The following is a 19,160-nucleotide window of genomic DNA, read 5'->3' on the forward strand; positions in this document are numbered from 1 at the left end:
ACTCGTCAGAAGACAAGGTGACTTCAGTTGCTCAATACATATTCATCAAATGCAAAAATGCTAAGTAAGAAGCCCACATAAAGACAGAAGCTACATAGAATGTCTGTTTTAGGCACTGGCAGTCTACCCTATGAACATCCTAGTTGTTGGCAAACCATAATCTCATCATCATGAATATAGACATTTCTGATGGATTAGTGAACAGGGCTTTGTATCAACTGGCAAGCACACTGAATTTGAAGATTGCACATCCAACATTAGATGACTTTGGATCAAATTTCCAAGTGCTGAATGAGTCAGCATTTAAGCTAAAAACCAAGGCGACAGCAGTTCTCATCACATAACATCGGTGATGTCCTTATTGTGACTGGACACCACATGGAAAGTGTGTTTTGAATTAAACTATGCATCACTTTCCCCTAATTCTGGTTGCACCATAACTGTTCATAAATCTTGGGGAGACACTTTCGGTTTGGTTGCGTACGAATATGAAAACAACATAAGCAGTTGTTGGTATACCCATATCCATAATAATTGACATAAATAGACTCTACATCATTTCTCCTGGTGACAAGACCTTTCACCACAGATATTGGGAAATGTGCAATTGATGGTGCCGCTACAAAAAGGAATTTGGACGGTTAGTGAGCAATTCAATGAGAATCATACAAGAAACTATACAACTTTTTTTTTTCACTCAAGTTTTTCAAAGACAGAAAAGTTAATCCGCTCTTTCTCTTAGTTGTCAGTCTTCTAGCTCATTCCAAAGATCACGGATGCAGTTACTCATCATAGCTAGAAATTAATTCTCTCTGAAACTTAGTTAAATAATGACAAGCACATTAGCATGCCTAAATTCAACAGTGTCACACAAACAAGGGGAGAATGTCAATGAGTTGATGGAGTTGCAGAAGATATTACAGATTTCATTCGCTTCATTCTTATGCCAGTGATAGTGCTGCACTATTGAAGAAAAATAATCAAATACCAATGATTCTAAATGGTGATTTCAACACTGATTTCTCTGATTGTAATTTGTAGGCCCTCTTCAAGAGTTTCTAAAAAAAAGTTTAACCTTGCTATGAACAGCAATCCTGCTATAGCAACAACCAAAAGAAGTACTTCTATAGTTACAGTTTTCCAGCAGATATTACATAATTTGTAATCACAGGTGTGTGTGTTTCATTTTAATTACTACAAATCAATGTATCTTGTATTCCTGAAAGTGGAAGCTAATAAATTACTTAAAAAATAAAATATATATATATATATATATATATATATTTCTTTTCATTATTTCACAAATATTAAATTCTACAAAGATGTTTTGCATATACTGGCCAGTTGGCCGAGTGGTTAGCATATCCACTCTCTAGCCAAAAGGCTGCAGGTTCGAATCCAGCTGTGTGCATGAATGTTTGCGATCGTCTGTGAAAATACTAGTGGTGGTAGTGGGTGGTAGATTGCGTTGGTGTAGATGATGATTGTCGTTGCAGTTCATTGTAGTTGGTGGATTGAGTGGTGGAGACAGAGTTGTAGGGTGGGTACCCTCCCTCGATGAGTCTTTGGACTCCCTGGAGTTTTCACGTAATAATAATAATATACGTTCTTTAATATATTATCCTTGTATATTAAAAAAAAAAAAAAACTTGCACACAGGTGGCAGTCACTTTTGTCATTTGTAATCTTTTGCATTTAAGCTGTGCTGCATTACTGCACCTACACACTGTTCTTCGTAAACAAAATATATACCCTCATGTTTGAAAAACATAAGTGGTAAAAATATTCACAATAGCAAAGATGAGGTGAAACTAATATAGCAAAGATGAGGTGACACTATAGCTGAAACTAAGTAGAAATCATTAAACAATACATAAAAAAAAGTGATTAGTTTGCAGACATTGTTTAGGAAATTAATGAGTTAACAAGAGAACGGTTATATAATGATCAAGATTGAATTATGACAATACAATCCACAATTATTTCAAAGAAAAGTGGCAGAAAAAGTGAGAAGAACAAATTGAATGAAGACTCACTCGCATTAGCAATAAATCCCAAAAGAAAACTGTAAATCTTGTCAAACAAACACTTGATTCTCTGTATAAGCACAGAGACAGTGCTGATGGTGCGATATTCAGTGCATGTCATGGGTAATTTCAGAGATGCAAGGCTTATGCTAACCTGCATAACATCAAAGTGATTGGTCTAAGTGTAGACATGGTGGGCATCTTCCAACAGTTCAAGAACTTTGCTGGTGTAGCATTTCAATTTTTTAAGATCTAACTATTGGACAATGTTTCAAATTACCCAACAACTTTCAGCCAGCACATGAAAACAAAAAAGTGATGTACTTACTGCCAAACACAAGTTCCTTATACAGACAATGGATGGATGCATCAGTTGACACACAAGCCTAAAAAACATATACTATAATAAAACACATATGCACAGTTAGAAATGTTTAATAAATTATAATTAATTAAGCTCAGTGGAAGTGGCATCTGCATCCATAGCACTAGGCCACATGTAAAAAGACTTAAGTTCAATTTTAGTCACCAACTAGAGGAATTTTTTCTAAGTCTTTCTTCAACCAGCTCCTGAATTAGCCAACCTCTGACACAGACAAGCAGGTTTTTTATCCCAGAAACTCAGATTTTTCATCCTTTAACCTCAAGAAAATTGACTGTAGAATGCACACTTTCAGACAACATATTGTGTTAGGGTTAGAGACCACAAGATGGCAGCACTTAAATACCATCCTTTTACCAGATGCCACTTAAAATTAGTGGATAATCTTCGGCAAGCTATTTCTGATTGGCTACTGGTGGAGAGTGAACTTCTAAAAGTTAGATGGAATCTCTTGTGATTCACTATCCAACAGCAATAGTTCAGGACCAAAATATCTGTATAGTTAAGTATAATTTATTAAAAAACTTAAAAATATTACCGTTAAAAAATCACTCAAACAGCTAAGGCTTGAAAAGAAGAAAGAAATATCATTTTAGTTGTTCTGGAAAAAAATGCAATATTTAAAAACTTTTAAAAACAATAATGCTCTCTTGGAATAAAACTACGCTATTTACTAGGGTATATGAATAGTGTTTGGAAACAGCTGCTCAATCCCACACTTCGTTCAGGATTATGCAGAATGTGAAAACAAGAAACAATTATCAACCTTAGTGAAATGGTCAGGAAATTAAAATTAAATCAAGAGATAAGATTTTAATGTACTGTTAGAATGCTGTGCAAAGGAAACCAGATTTTTAATGGAGCTGAGCGAAACAAAAAAAAAAAAAAGATTCAAGACCAGACAAATGGCAGAATGCCTTAGTATGAAATAATTAAAATGCTGTCCTGTGACAATTTTGTGTGCATGCGAAATGATAATTCACTTCTATCTTTGGCTTCTTGAAATATGAATAAATATGATATGACTAATGAAGGTTCCATGTTCATGCATTTTCACTGCATTGCTACTTTTCATTTTTTTAAAAAAATTTTAAGTAAAAAAATTTGATTCTCGAAATGAATCACCCCTTTATAACTTACAGTTATGGGAAAAGTTTGATTTATGCTGTTTCAGCATACTGTCATTTTTAGGAACACATCTGACATAAATTGGATAGTGCATATGCTGTTCACTCTTGAATTAATGGATGTTCAATTAACATAATTATTCATCAACTAAGATTTCTTATTTATTCATTGTTCCTTACTGGCAACTACCTATTTGAGAGAACTTGTTGATTTAGAGGATTTTTTTTTAATGGAATATTCTTTTTGATAAACTAGAAACAGTCTTTTCCATTCATTCTTTGGATCAAAACTCTTCATTCTCCTTCTTTTGTAACCTAAGACAAACAAAAATGCATAAATGAAATATAAAAAATATAAAAGTATATATAAATAATCAGACAGCATACTCCCAAATTAATTTTCATGATTAATTCAACATTATTTATGTGTGCGTTTACACTACTTGGAAAGAAGTCAATGAACACCATAGTGTGAGGAGCAAACAGGCATGGTGCCCACCTTAAGATGTAGGAGCTCCTTTTTCTGCAACGACTGCAGCAATCCTACAGGGCATACTTCCCACAAGTGTACAATAGTGATCAATGGAAATTTTGGACTATTCCTATAGGCATGTAAGGAGATCCTGGACTGTTGTGGGGCAGATATCCCTTGACCTCACCTGATGCTCCAGTTCATCCCACAGATGTTCAATAGGGTTGAGATCAGGGCTATGTGGAGGCCAGTCAAGTGTGGTGATATTCATGTCCACAAATCACACAGTTACAGCAGCCTTATGACACAGTACTTGATGAAAGAGACATCAGTTCCATAGAAATGCCACAAAGTAGAAAGAATTACATTGTCCAAAATGTTCAGTACCTCTCGGAGTTGTGTTTGTAATACAAGAAACAGAAGTCCGAGGCCAAACCAGGACCATACCATACCATTACACTGCCACTTCTGAATTTCACAGTTGGAGTTATGCACTCTGGAGAGATGTTCACTGGTATCTACCACATCCATCTATCTGCTTCGTAGAGGTATAGAATAATTCAATGCTCCATAACACAGCTTTCACATCTCACTGTACACACTCTTTGCACTGCTGAAGACTATGCTGCATGTTGGTTCGGGTAATGCGGGCTTTTATATTGCAGTCCTACCATGGAAACCCATTGTGAGCCTTGGTTCTGAATGTTTTTGTGCAGATTTGTGTTCCAGTTGATGTCCAAGCTCTATGCATTGGCCAACAAAAGGCAATTTTTACATATCCTTCATAGCATCCTACAGTCATGTTCAGTGAATTGTCCACTTTGGATAGTACTTGCAGCTGACCGCACTTCCATATGTCAGTATGATATCCCTTTGACCTGGGATGGCCCAATTTGCCAAACAGATAGGCTTGCAACATGGAATCCTATCACAACACCTCTTTCAAACTCCATCAGTTCTGTTCTCGTAGCCTTTTCACCCAGACGCAGTTGAAATTACTTGGGTGCATCATATTATTCCTGCAATTTATATCAGATACAAAGGTGTATGGTACGATGCACCTTGTCCATGGGAGTGTCTGCTGAATTCTTTCCAAGCACTGTGTGTTTATGTGTATATACTGCACACACACACACTATAATGAACATCATTATAGTGAATTCAACTATAACAAATTACAAAACAAAAAGTCCAAGCCAAAATCCTATTAGTATCAATTTACTACAAATTTTATAACTGGTCCCTAGGAGTTTGTTACGATGAGAGGTAGTTGTGTGTTGACTCTCTCTCTCTATAGCAAACCTGTAGGAAACACAGAAATAGTTTGTTATAGAGGATTTCTTTAGAATAGCAGTCTGTCTATGGGACTTTGAATAGAACTCTTTTTGGTTGTTTATTACAAAGAATGAGTTTGCTAGAATGAGCAGTGAGTCATCTGCATGTGTTCGTAGAGGGGGGGGGAGAGAGAGAGAGAAAAAATATACTATATTCTAATAGGCCTGTGTAGCCCTGCGGAAGGGCCAGTTGATTCCGTAGAACTAGGCTTCCCAAAGAAAGCAGTTCTCAGTTCAAATCAAGTTTAAAGGCTTAGGAACTTTTCCTAACCCTTTTTTTAGCTGGTTCATGAATTAGTTGATCTCTGATGCAAGATAGTTTTCTTCTCCTGGAAACTCAGGTTTTTCATCCTGTAAACTCAAGAAAATCAACCATAGAATCTACATTATTTTAAACAATAAATATATTGTGTTAGGGTTATGGACTGTGAGATGGCAAACACTTGTCAGCCATCTCTCCACCAGATGCTGTTTATAATTAGTGATAGTCTTGGACCAGTTATCTCTGATCAGCTAGCAATGGAGACTGAACTGCTCCTTCAGTCTCCAAAAGTTACATAGCTAAAAACAGCCTTGCATGCTTCCTATAGGGGAATAAAAGATGTTAGCAGATTTTATTTCTCATTTTTTCAAGTCTTTTGGATTAACTTTTTCTGGAAAATACTGAATAAAATTTAAAACAACAGATTCCCATATTCACTTGAGGGATAATACACCCTCTGTCCAAAAAGAAACCGAACTTTTGATAGAAAATAAAACGCAGGCCAATTATAATTATTCAAATCATTTATTTCAATCAATATACTCTCCCTCAGCTTCAATACAATGTTTGGCATGGTCAATTAATTCGTTAAATGAGTTTTTTATATCGGTTTTTGGGATACTGTTGAGGGTCATGGTTACTGCTGCTTGAACATTGTCAAAGGTGTCATATCGCTTTCCTTTCATCACGATATTCACGCCGTGCGTCACGAATTCTCACTTCTAACGAAACAAATGTCATAAACAGTTGACACAACTGTTTATGACACTAATGAAGGTTGCTGCTTTCGACAACAAAAAGATACAACAAGTGGCGCTGCTAGTTTCTTCTATTTTCGAAAAGTTCGGGTTTTTTTTGGACAGAGGATGTACTAGATATCATATGAACAGTTATTACATATCCTCCTTGGAGTGAGAGAAACAAATCTTTGTTGTTGCTCAAACTAATGTTTAGTAACAGATAGTGATAACCAACTTAGTGAAAATAAATCTGTCCTCTAGACTACTAGGACTGTACACTACACTGCAGTTTCAAATTAAATATGATGAATTATGCAAAACAGCATGATATCTTATTCATGTGTCCAAAAAAGGACACACGAATAAGATAGAGCAACAGGAAGAATTACAGAAGAATTAAGCAATCATTTCTTATACATGGATAACAGAATCCAAAAATAACAGAATTTGAGTTTATAAAAATTATAATTTTTTTAAGTGAGATGGCACAGCTGATTTTGCTAGGTCAACTTCTTGATATTAGACATTTATAAAGGAGCAGAGATTAAGCATTCATATTCAAACTAGAAACTGTAGGAAGCATATAAGGCAAGCAAACCAGTGAAAATTTCAATATGCACCACTACTAAGTATTTGTGAATCTCAGCTTTTAAAGGAGAATTATCCAATCACCCCACCCACAATAAATAAATAAAATTGCATTCTAAAATTGCTGCCTTATGGTCCAGCAAATACAGTACACATCGCTGTTAATTAAATTACCAATACATCTATTTTGCATGAATATTCACACTGACATATGATGATAACTTACTTTTTTTTTCTTTAATTTTCCCTTCTGAAAATAGTCAAATGAGTTAAATGCATGCAACTGACAGACCAAACAAATGCAACTTCCCCTCATTCTGTGCACACGACAAAACAGAATGACACTAAAACAATGTATACTACTGTCAAACTGAGGGAAGCAAAGCTACTTGGGCACAATTCACAAAAACTTTCTGTGCCTTTTCTCTTTACAAACAATACTGTGCAAGTATGATAAACTAGTAAATACATGTATATTGATGTGTATTGTGGAAAATCACACATACTTCATTATCACAAAATAGTTTTATTGGTAAAGAACACACCTTTTTTTTCCCCTTCTTTTTTGAGAATATCATCTCACAGGATGACTTCAAAGTAGAAATAAGTGTTCCCTGAATTTATCAGTCATCAGTTCACTATTGTCCATTTCTGAACAGTTTCATCACAATGGTAACTTGAGATCAGAAACATTTTTTTGGACAACCCTCTCTTTAGAATATCCACTTTTGTACAAAATTTCAGGGAGTTCAACAAGAACTCAATGCTTTCTTGTGAGACCTCTTCCCACATATAAGATGAGGCAGAACCAATATCCTACCAACCTACTCAATTCATTATTCATTCTCATATCCCACAATTTTGAATGTCAACTTGTCATGCAGTAATCAGTCAAATGCTTTTATAAAGCAGAGAAATATTGCTGTATATGAATCAACCATCAATCCAAATCCTAATACCTTTCTAATACCTGAACTACTAGAAATTCATTCTATCCTAGTAGCATATGTTAATTTGGTATTTTGGTTTTGGTATTATATTTGCATTATATCCTTTGGGACATTACCTTAGCATATACAGTAATAACATTTCCACTACTTTCACTTCATATATCATAGTCTGAAACACTAAAGATGCACAAAATTAGAATCCTGACAAAATGTACATTACATAATTCTAATTATATATTTTGAATTAATCATCATTTATATCAGCCAGTGTCAGTCTTCCATATCTCCTTGCCCCTTCCTGCCAGTAGCTACAATGAAAAACTTCAGATCTCATATTGACAAAAGACTAAGGCCAGATTTCACCATGCCCAAAGTTACAGTAGTAATCACTCATTCTCATCCATTCAGAATAGGTTGAGTGTTCCATAAATTCTTTTTCTCAATTGGATTCTGTCCTCTGCCAGCCTTGCTATCTGTTGGAATGTGGCCAAGCCTGACTGCTCTTCACAGCTTCAACAATTTCATAAAGAAGGACATACAGCAGTCAGTATCTTGGTACATCATGGCTATATGTCCAAAATGCTGTAGCTGTCTTTTGTGTAGTCTACTTAAGATGTTTTTCTTTGCAACCAACTCTTCTCTGACTTTATCATTTCTTTTTTTTTTCAGCCCACTTTGTGTTCCTGATTTGTGTTAAGCATTTTGATTCAAAACCTTTTACTTTATCTTCTTGTTTGTTAGCAGTCCAACTCTCTGCTCCATACAGCACACCACCAGGAGGATCATTGAGATGAAGAATTTAATCTTCAGGCTATAGCTAATTTATTTTGTTTCTCCATATTTTGTTTAACTTATTCATTGCAAACCATTCTAGACTTATTCTGTTGTATTTTGTATAACTTAGGTCTTCAGTTATTAATGAACAGAGGCAACTGAAACTGTCTGCTTATTCTATTATTATTTATTTTAACATTAACATATTTTTCACTGCTTATTACCATAATTTTTGTATTATCAAGATGTATCTCAAAGTCATGTACATTCCTGATTAGATTTGTCTGAAATCAATCACTAATTTTAGGTTCTCCAAATTAAATCTAAGTAAAATAAAAATAATAATAATCAGCAGAGAAGAAAGGATAAGCTCCAAACTGTAGAAATTTGCTGGGGTTAAAAAATTCATCAGATTATGGAAATTTTTAAATAAAAAAAAAAAAATAAAAATAAAAAAATATATATATATATATATATATATATATCAGTGGACAAATACCAATAGAATGGAATACAAGTATAGTAATACCTATATTTAAAAAAAGGGGATAAAAGAAAACCTGCTAATTATAGAGGTATCAGTTTATTGAATACATGCTACAAAATAGTAGAATAATTCATGAAAAACTGAAAATATAGAGTGAAAGAGTATTATTAGAATGTCAGAGCCTCCATGGCTCAGTCGGTATAGACATAGCCCTTTGATCGGAAAGACCTGGGTTTGATTCCCGTCCGTGAATCAAACCCATGGGGAAAAATATGGGGAACCTTTATCTGGTCTCTTTCGACTAAAGGTGAGTTAGCCGATTTCATACAGAAATACAGTTTTTTTCACCTGGAAATTTGTGTTTTTCGTCCCTCAGAACAGACAAACTGGCCCATGAACACACACACACACAGATCTACAGTCATAAAATACATACTTAATCCCTCATTAGGAGGGCTCAACCAGTCCTAAGGACAGGTTCTTAGAACTGGTTGAAAATGCCAAATTGGATTTAGAAAAGGATACTATACGATGGATTCAACACAAGTCCACAGGTGGTGGATAGTGGATCACCCTGCAGATGAGGGCAACAGAGTAAGCAGGGTAACCTGATGAATAAGCAGTCTTGGACCAATAGCAGCATTGCATCAGGGGTGGAGGAGTGGCCCTTGGCAAGGCCTCTCAAAACAAAATGCCACAGAATCCTAAGGTAACAATGTAATATCATCCCCTATGCTGCCATGAAATAAGCATATCCCTGATCTAAGCATTGGCCCCCAGCTAGTAAATAGTAATTTCTGATTAATGCCCCACCCCAGGATCCAAATGGCAACAATGGTATCCTGAACACTACAAGAATTTGCTTTTCCATATAAAAGAAAACTGACACCAAGTTTGCATTTCAGGAGTGCATTTCTGATGGATTTCGAAATGATGTAAGTGGTCTAATTGTTGACATCTTTGAAAGTCAGAACAGGTACTCAGAGAAGACCACTGCTTTCTAGATACCACTATAGTACTAACCATTTTCTTCAAGTTCATAACAAAAACTGAAAATTTTTGAAAACTTTCAGTTCAGTTTCTTTTCCTGGCTGTGGAAAGGCTATGATAATGACCTTTTACAATGAATCCAGAAACCACTACTCAATAAGTATTCTGTTTTATAAAAAGGAGTATATCTATAGAAAATGGCAAGAGATATTTTATCATCTCATAATAAATATTATCAGGCTCTGAAAGAGAGTAATGGTTGACTGTATGGCTCTAGCCCATGCAAAGAGAAAAGTTTTCAAAACTCTTCAATTATATGGGGTGAATGGAACATTATGCATAGCAATACATGATCTATATTTAAGTTGTCAGCCAGCAGTTAGAACTGAAGGAAATACAGGAATATGATTTGATATAAAATCAGGGGTAAGACAAGGATGCAAATTATCTCCACTCTTATTAATCATCTATATGGATCACATTATGAAATAAAGTGGCATCAAGCCTGATATTAGAATTGGAGATGTCAAACTTAGCTCTTTGCTTTATGCAGATGATGTTGTATTCCTAAACACATTTACTGCAAGTCTCCAAGATTCACTAACTAAACTGAATAACAGCTGTGACAAATTTGGCATGAAAATCAGCAATAAAAAGACCAAAACAACAATGAAAATAGGCAGAAGCATAGAAAACTTCAGCTGCATTCTGAATGGATATCCTACAGAACTAGTAAAATATTTCAGCTATTTAGGCAGTTTTTAGTGAAGATGACAGGTTAAATCTGGAAATAGACAACAGAATAAGCAGAGCTAGTATGGTGGGAAGCCAGCTGAATAAATTTATATGGAATGGAGAGAAATTAGCAAAACACCAAACTAGCAGTATACAAGACAGTGTTTAAACCAGTTTTAAGTTATGGATCTGAGAGATGGATTAGAAAGAAAGCATTTAATCAAAGACCTAGAAACCACAGATATGAGGGTTCTGAGAAAAATAAGAGGAGTGAACCAATGGATTCAATAGCAGAATCAAATTAAAAATGAAGATAAAGAACTTGACATTATTAGCATTCAAGAACGTGTCCACAGAGCTAATCTAAGGTGGTATGGCCACTTAAATAGAATGGGTGAAGAAAAGTTAGCAAAACAGGTGTTTGATGCCAAGATGGCAGGAAAGAGAACCAGAAGAAGACCAAGGTCTAGGTGGACTGATTTTATCAGAAGTGCCTTAGAAGCACGAAATGTTAGATATGACAATATTGGAGTGCTCACAAGATTAATTTGAAGGAAAATGGTTGATAGGAGATTAATAATACTGTAAACTTAATGATATCGTGCTTCATAGTAACCTGAACATGCCTTGTGGATACATACCAGGAAATTGATAATGATGATGATAGTAAATGCCACTGCATACTGTATTCCCCCTCTCCCCAAAATAAATAAATAAATAAATAAATAAATGAAAAAACGTTGCATGTATGTTTGCGTGTGCACGCATACATACATATTCTAACTTACCACTGCACCTACTCAAGAACTACTACAGTTATATCTGTTGCCATATTAAGGTGATGTCACTAATGTTTTTCTCCTCTCTTCTCTTCTGCATAATCATTAACTCATAATTCTTTTCTAATGTATAATCTAAAGATTTTAAACTCTCACCAGCTTTTCTATTACATGCAACTTCTTTGCAACTTGTTAATTAGAATCTGCAACTTGAAAGCACAGCTATCTTCTTCCAGCAGAGCTTAAAGTTCATCAATTTTCACTGAAGATGCAGCTGATCCATCTCTGACCAGTTTCTGCTTCACTAGAATCTTCAGGGATGATATTAATTTTATAATCTAAATGAGGATCTTGAAGCAAACCTTGCACTTCAGAACATGAGATACTTGGTTTATTTTGTCTTCACATCTTGCAATTCTGCACTTTTCACATCGATATAATCTCTCTCTCTCCCTGCTGCTCTAACCCTATCTCCTATCAGACAATCATTGATTACTTCATCTTTTATGTTATAGGTTTCTTGTGAAAATCCCCCCCCCCCAAAGTTACTGTTGTACAACTATTACATTAATTTTCATGATTTCTAGTTGTTGCACCACATCATATCCTACACAAAAGTATCTTTTTGCTCACAGTTAAATGTGCTGGATTTTTATTCTTTATAGACTTAGTCCCATCAACTGTTACATATTTTGTTCTTAAGAGAGAGAGAGATCCCCCCCCCCAATCAGATCTTCGTATTTCTCTTCAGTTGTGGAATAACAAATTATTGCTTGTACTCCAGTAAACATAATTCTCTATCTCCTGAGATTCATTTAATACTTTGGTCATTCTTTAACACACACACACACACACACACACACACACACACACACACACACACACACACACACACACACACACACAGGGCTAAAATTATTTTATAGCTTCTTTTTGTTGCCTTTGAAATCATGTATGTCATCTTCTGTAGTAACTATAATAATTACTCTTTTTTTTTTTTATCAGTTCTACTTATGGTATGCATTCTACTTCTTCCATTTTTTGAGGTATGTTCATACTTTCATAATTTTCTTCTTCTTCTCTAGAAATTTACAATCAGGTGCACATCTAATTTTCTCATCAGAATCCAATTCTTCTGCAGATTCTTCACATATTATATGTTTCTTCACTTCTGTTTTATACTCAGAAGCAATGTTTAATCTCTTGCTTTCATGGTATTATATCTAAACCAACTTCTAACAATTTCTGTTTTAAAAACAAAAAGTCACTTATTTCTCATTCAATTACACTACATCATATCTTAAAATGTGTGGCAACTGCTGCAGGATTTCATTTATTTTCATTCAACCAATTATTTTATTTTTTATCTTCCTGGAATTTTTGTTTGTTGGTCATCTTCCTGTATTATTTGCATATTTAAATTATTGTCATCTTCAGCTATATCACAATCTACTTTATTAAAATCTACATTTAAATTGGGAGCATTTGTTTTTCCTTCTAACTGAACTGATTCCATATTTTGTGATTCTTGCAGAATATTCGAACTTGTACCAACATGTGTTTCTGAAAACTTAGCAGCAGTATCCACAAGAATAGTTTCCACAATATTCTTAATAATATCATCTTCTTCTGCTCTTGATTGAGTATCAACTATTACACCCCTATCTGTACTGGATAATTCATCTGTTATGCATTCTACACTTCCTGATGATAAAACCGTTAAAGGAATAGCAGTGCCTTGCTCTTCCAAAACACTCATACTTTTAGGAATTTTCTCTTTTAGACATTTTTCTCTGACAAATGGCTTTACTGTCAAATCCAAAGCACTTAACTGTTCTTTCTCTATTTGATCATAATTTAGAAATCTGTTATCTTTAGTGATAGAATTTTCATCTTTAATTTCTGTAGAATTTGTTCTTCTATCACTTCGAATCCATGAGTCTATGCCATCATTATTGCCTGTTCTTGAACCCAAAATAGTATTTCTAGTTATGCCCTTTTTTGGATTAAAGCTCAATATTTTATATTCACTTAATGGCTTGAAACTTTTCTCAATATTTGGAACTTCTATGCTTGCTTCTGCCACAGGAAAGTTGCCTGATCCCATAAATTCTTTTACTGTTTCTGTATTTGTTGCAGATTTTATTTTTGATACTTGTTCTTTTTCAGATATCAGTGATGAACCCAATACATGTAATGTGATAGGTACTGATGCATGTTCCACTCTTCTTGGAAAAATATTTTCAAATTCATTTTTTGCAATCAGATCATCTTTTTTCATTAACTTGCAGACTCCTGGTTGGAACCCTTTATCTTCTGATTTCAGATCTGAAAATGTTATTTGGTCTCTTGATTCAATTCTGTTATTGTCTTCATGTGCAATTCCACCTATATGTGAATGACAACTACTGGTGACCTCCTCTGCTTCTGCATTAGATCCAAAACTGCTTGATTTCTCTTGAGAAGTGAAATTACCATCCATACTTTTTGTGCTTTCTAATATATATTCTGCTTTGCAAAATGGCAAAGCATGTATATAAGACTTTCCATCTCCTAAAGAATTTTGATTGGTATTACAACTTTTCTTTAAAACAGATGAACTTTCTTGATCTGAATAACATTTTTCTCCCATGTGCAATTGAAATTTCTTAAAATGTAATTTTGTTGAAAAGTTTGAAGACTGCTTTGATTTTTTTTCTGTGATATAAGATGATATTGTAGTATCTGGTTTTAAAATTTTGGGTTCTGGTGATATTTTGGAACTTATTTCAACTATATTACTTTCTTTTAGAACAAGTTTATCCTCCTTCATATCTTTTTTCACAAAACAGCTACTTTCTGTTATTAAAGCTTGCCCTTCTGGATTTCTACTCATCACTGCTACTCCACTAAGTTTTTCACCAAAAGTACTAATTCCAAGTGGTTCTTGGAAGTTTCTCTCTCTCTTGGTGCATTCATTATCCTCACTTATATTAGTACCAAGATTATTTACAGAAAGTTCTTTTCTTTTAGAAGTGTACACTTCTTGACATTCTTCCATTCGTACTTTGGGAAATTCCATATGGTCACTTTTCGCTCTTTCAGAAGTGCCAATTGATACACTTGAAGATTCCTCAGAAGTAATTAACTTCCTGTCAATTATGGTCGGATAATGATCATCCTTTTTAACTACCATTTCTTGTGACATAGAGCCTTCACATTTTTGCTTTTCTCTTTGCCTTTCTTGTTTTGGATGTACAGCTATTTGCTTCTCTGCTATAACATTTCCAAATATTCCTGGGCCTTCTTTAATACTGGCACACACACCTGCACAAGACTTTAAATCACAGGTATCGTCTTCTGCTTCAGAACTTGCTTGGGTTATAAATTCGGGATTTTCTGACATGTCATAATCACTTTTATCTTCTTTTATTGAATAGCAGACTTCTTTTGAGAAATGTATATATGTTTTTGCACACATATCCGTATTTTTTCTATACACTTCCACTTTTTCATGACTTGACAAGTTTGTTCCATATTCTGTACTAGAATTATTTGCTGCTGCTCTGATATAATCCAAAGTTATATCAGAGGATGGGTTCCTGTGAACATCCACACATTTTGATAAATTTTCTTCTATTTCAGAACTTTCACCTCTCAAGTCTTTTATTACTTTTTCACGAGCTCCAACCGCTACACATGATTTTTGCTTTAAAGGCATGGACATCATGTGTAGAGAGGTAACTGGCTCAATGGAATTCTGAGTTCTTTTGCAACTTTCTTCCAATACATAATTTTCAGATTTTATTTCCTTTTCCCATTGTTCCTTTGCATCCTTTCTTACTTCTTCTATATAACTTACACTTTTTCTCATCTCTTCCTCTTTCTCAAATTGGGAACTTGGTCTAATATGTGTTTTTATATGAATTATATCTTCTGATTCCAAGTCTGTTTTTTCTAAGCTTGTTGCATTTTTAATTTCATCCTCTTTGGTCATGAAATATCGTACATCATATTTGTTTTCTTGGTTTGGCTGACAGGTGTCTGCTTTTAAACCTTCCTGCTGCATCTCAAACTGTTTAGATACGACATTCTCTTTTTCTGCTTTCTGAATGTTTTCCTCTCTTCTGTCACATGTTAATTTGGAATTACTTATGAAATTTTCTTTGCACTCTGAACTACCATCATCATCTTTTCTTCTGAGATCAGTATTTTTTCCATCATCCCTAACACAGATGCTTTCTTCTGTAACTAATGTTATTAATTCTGCAGAAGGTGATGGTTGTTTACTTTCTTTGATTTCTGTAGGTTTTTTATCTTTCTCTTTAAGATCTCCTCCATCCAGGTTTGCAAATCTTTCCTTTGTTGTACAACTTCCAGTTATTGAATCTTCTTCTCTAAGACGTGCCGTTACAATTTTCAGATTTTCCATCTTGGAAGAACAATCAGCTTCATAAACTCCAGCAGCATCTTTTACAGTTCCTTTAGAATTTATATTTCCTTCTTTCATATCATTATCTTTAATTGTTATATTTTCTTGTTTTTCTGATATGCATTCAGAAGCCATTTTTTCTACTGCACTAGAATCTACAATTATCTTTTCTCTTTCCTTATTATTTATGTCTTTTGTCTCTCCCAATATCAGAGATTTGGTAGATAAATAATATTTTTTGCAATGAGCCAATTCTGTATCACAAACACTTTCTAGTTCCTTAAAACCTGATATCTCTTCCTTCTCAGGCACTGAATTTTTGAATTTGTCGTATTCTTTTTCTATTTCTAAATTCATTGCTTCTGTGGTGATATGTATAGTTTCATCTTCATTATAATTTTTCCTGATTAATTCTTCATTATCTCCTGATTTTTTATGCAAAGCCACATCATTTTCTTTTTTTTCCATCGCTAAACCTCCATCAGTTAAATTTTCCATTAAGATAGGACTTATATCTGTTGCATTTCCTTTTGTCCCTATCTCTTCATTTGTATATGGAGTTATTTTTTTTATTTCTAATGTACAAGTTAATGTTACTGTATCTTTTATATGTGAACATCTTATATGTGCACCTTCATCTTCTATGCTTTGATTTAAACAAGCAATGCAATTTCTATTTTCATGTTTTTCTTGTCTTTCTATTTCTGATTTTTCAGTAATGGAATCTTCATTTGCTACTGATATATAATTAGGTCCACAGTGCACGTCTTTCAGAGAATTATTCATAGATATATCATCCCCAATTTCCTCTCTAAATTCCTGTACTTTAGTGTTTTCCTTTTCCACTTCGGTAATCATAACATTCATAATTTCTTCAACTGCTTGAAAACATTCTGATGTTGCATAACTTTCCTTCTCATTACTAAGACATTTAGGAGTTGAATAACTATCTGCTTTAATAACTTCAATAGAAGTATTCAGCCTCTTTTCTTCCTCAGAAAAAGGAAGAATTTCGTTTTCTATCTGCAAACTTTGATCTGACATGTCCTCATTCATTTCTTTTAGTTTATCAATGTTTTCTTTTTCTATATTAGAAATCATATCTGTCATAATTTTTTTCACCTCTTGAAAATATTCTGGTGCTGCACAACTTACCTCCTTAATACTGGAATATTCAGATAATGAATGACTGTCTTTGTTAGCAAGTTCGAATATTGTATTTCTTTCCTTCTCTTTCTTAAAAGGAGGTATTTCAATTTTAGTTTCTATTTTCAAACTTTGCTCTGATATATCATTATTTGTTTCTTTTACTACTTTGCTGCTTTCTTTTTCCACTTGAGAAATTACAACTGTCAGAATTTCTTCGACTTCAGAACATTCTGGCATTGTGTACCTCTTCTCATTAATGAAATGTTTAGCTGGTAAATATCTATCTGCTTTAATAAGCTCAACAAAAGTATTCTGTTTTTCTTCCTCAGAAAAAAAAGGAAGTCTTTCATTTTCTCTATGTAAACTATGATCTAAGATGTCCTCATTCATTTCATCTAGTTCAGCAATATTTCCTGTTTCCACATCCGAAATCATAACTGTCATAATTTCTTTCACCTCTTGAAAATATTCGGGCACTGCACTTACCCTTTTAAAGGAATATTTACATGGTGAATGACTGTCTCTATTATTAAGCTCAACTGTAGTAGTTTGTTCCTTTTCTTTCTTAGAAGAAAATATTTCATTTTTAATTTCTGTTTTCGAACTTCGCTGTGATATATCTTTATCTGTTTCTTTTACTACTTCACTACTTTCTTTTTCTATTTCAGAAATCATAAATGTCATCATTTCTTTAATTTCAGAATACTCTGACATAATGCAATCCTCCTTTTCAATGCAGGGCTTCAGATGGGATTTAGCTGGTGAATATTTGTCTACTTTAACCATAGTATTCCTTTCCTTTTGTTTCATAGAAGGCATTTCATTTTCAGTTTCCATTTTCAAATTTTGATCTGGTGCATCTTCATTTGTTTCTTTTGCCACTTCAGAAATCATAATTGTTAGCATTTGTTCCACTTCAGAATGTTCTGGCATTGTGTAATTTATCTCACTAGTAGAATCTGTAATTGGTGAATATCTGTCTGGTTTTGCAAGTACAGTACTCTTTTCTTTCTTAGAAGAATTTTTCTCAATTTCATCCATTTCTTTTGCCTCTTCATTGTTTCCTTTTTCCACTTCAGAGATCATAGCTGTCAGAATTTCTTTCGTATCAGCATGTTCTGGTATTATGTAAATCTTCTCATTAATGACATGTTCAACTGGTGAATAAATGTCTGCTTTTACTGGTTCTACTATGGTATTCCTCTCATTTTCTTTCTCAGAAAAACCTTGATATGATATACCTTTATTTTTCTCTGTTACCCCTTCATTATTTTCTTTTTCCACATCAGAAATTATAACCATCAGTATTTCTTCAACTTCAGAATGTTGTGGCATTATACAACTCATCTTATTAACAGAATGTTTAAATGTTGAATATCTGTTTGTTTTCACAAGTTCAGTATTCATTTCTTCCTTAGAAGATATTTCATCCTCGGTTTCTGTTTTCAAGCTATGGTCTGATATCTCTTTGTCTGTCTCTTTTGCCACTTTATTTTCTTTTTCCACTTCAGAAATCATAACTGACAAAATTTCTTCCACTTCAGGATGTTCAAATATTACACAATCCTTCTCAGTACTGTGACAGTTATTTAGTGAACTGTCTGCTTTAACAAGTTCAGTTATAGTATTCTGTTCCATTTCTTCCTTGGAAAGGTATATTACATTTCCAGGTTTTATTTTTGAATTCTGATTTGTTATGCTTTTATTTATTTCTTTTTCCACTTCAGAAATCATACCTATCATAATTTCTTCCACTTCTTCAGAATATTCTGGCATCGTACAAATTTCCTTTTCAATAATAGTATATTTGGGTGGTGAATGACTGCCTTCTTTAACAAGGCCAATGAAAGAATTCCATTTATTTTCTTTTTTAAAAGATGGAAGCATTTTATTTTCAGTTTCCATTTGCAAATTTTGATATGATATATCCTCAACTGTTTCTTTTACTATTTC

At 33.8% G+C, this 19,160-nt stretch overlaps 1 protein-coding gene across 1 annotated transcript in view; it reads right to left on the reverse strand.

Annotated features, from left to right (window-relative positions):
• Positions 1-3,713: 3,713 nt before the first annotated feature.
• Positions 3,714-19,160, reverse strand: part of LOC150104671 (uncharacterized) — a 58,413-nt gene continuing 42,966 nt past the window's right edge. The window contains exons 4-5 of the mRNA XM_090395605.1: positions 11,657-18,851; positions 3,714-3,851 (exon numbers count right to left, since the gene is read on the reverse strand). Coding sequence (XP_090251731.1) covers positions 13,011-18,851 — 5,841 coding nt within the window. The 3' untranslated portion in view covers positions 3,714-3,851; positions 11,657-13,010. The remainder of the gene's footprint in view (positions 3,852-11,656; positions 18,852-19,160) is intronic.

Source organism: Typopeltis vanoorti, chromosome 7, assembly GCF_054136105.1.
Source record: "Typopeltis vanoorti isolate ZY-2024b chromosome 7, IOZ_Tvanoo_1.0, whole genome shotgun sequence".
In the NCBI taxonomy this organism is placed as follows: domain Eukaryota; kingdom Metazoa; phylum Arthropoda; class Arachnida; order Uropygi; family Thelyphonidae; genus Typopeltis; species Typopeltis vanoorti.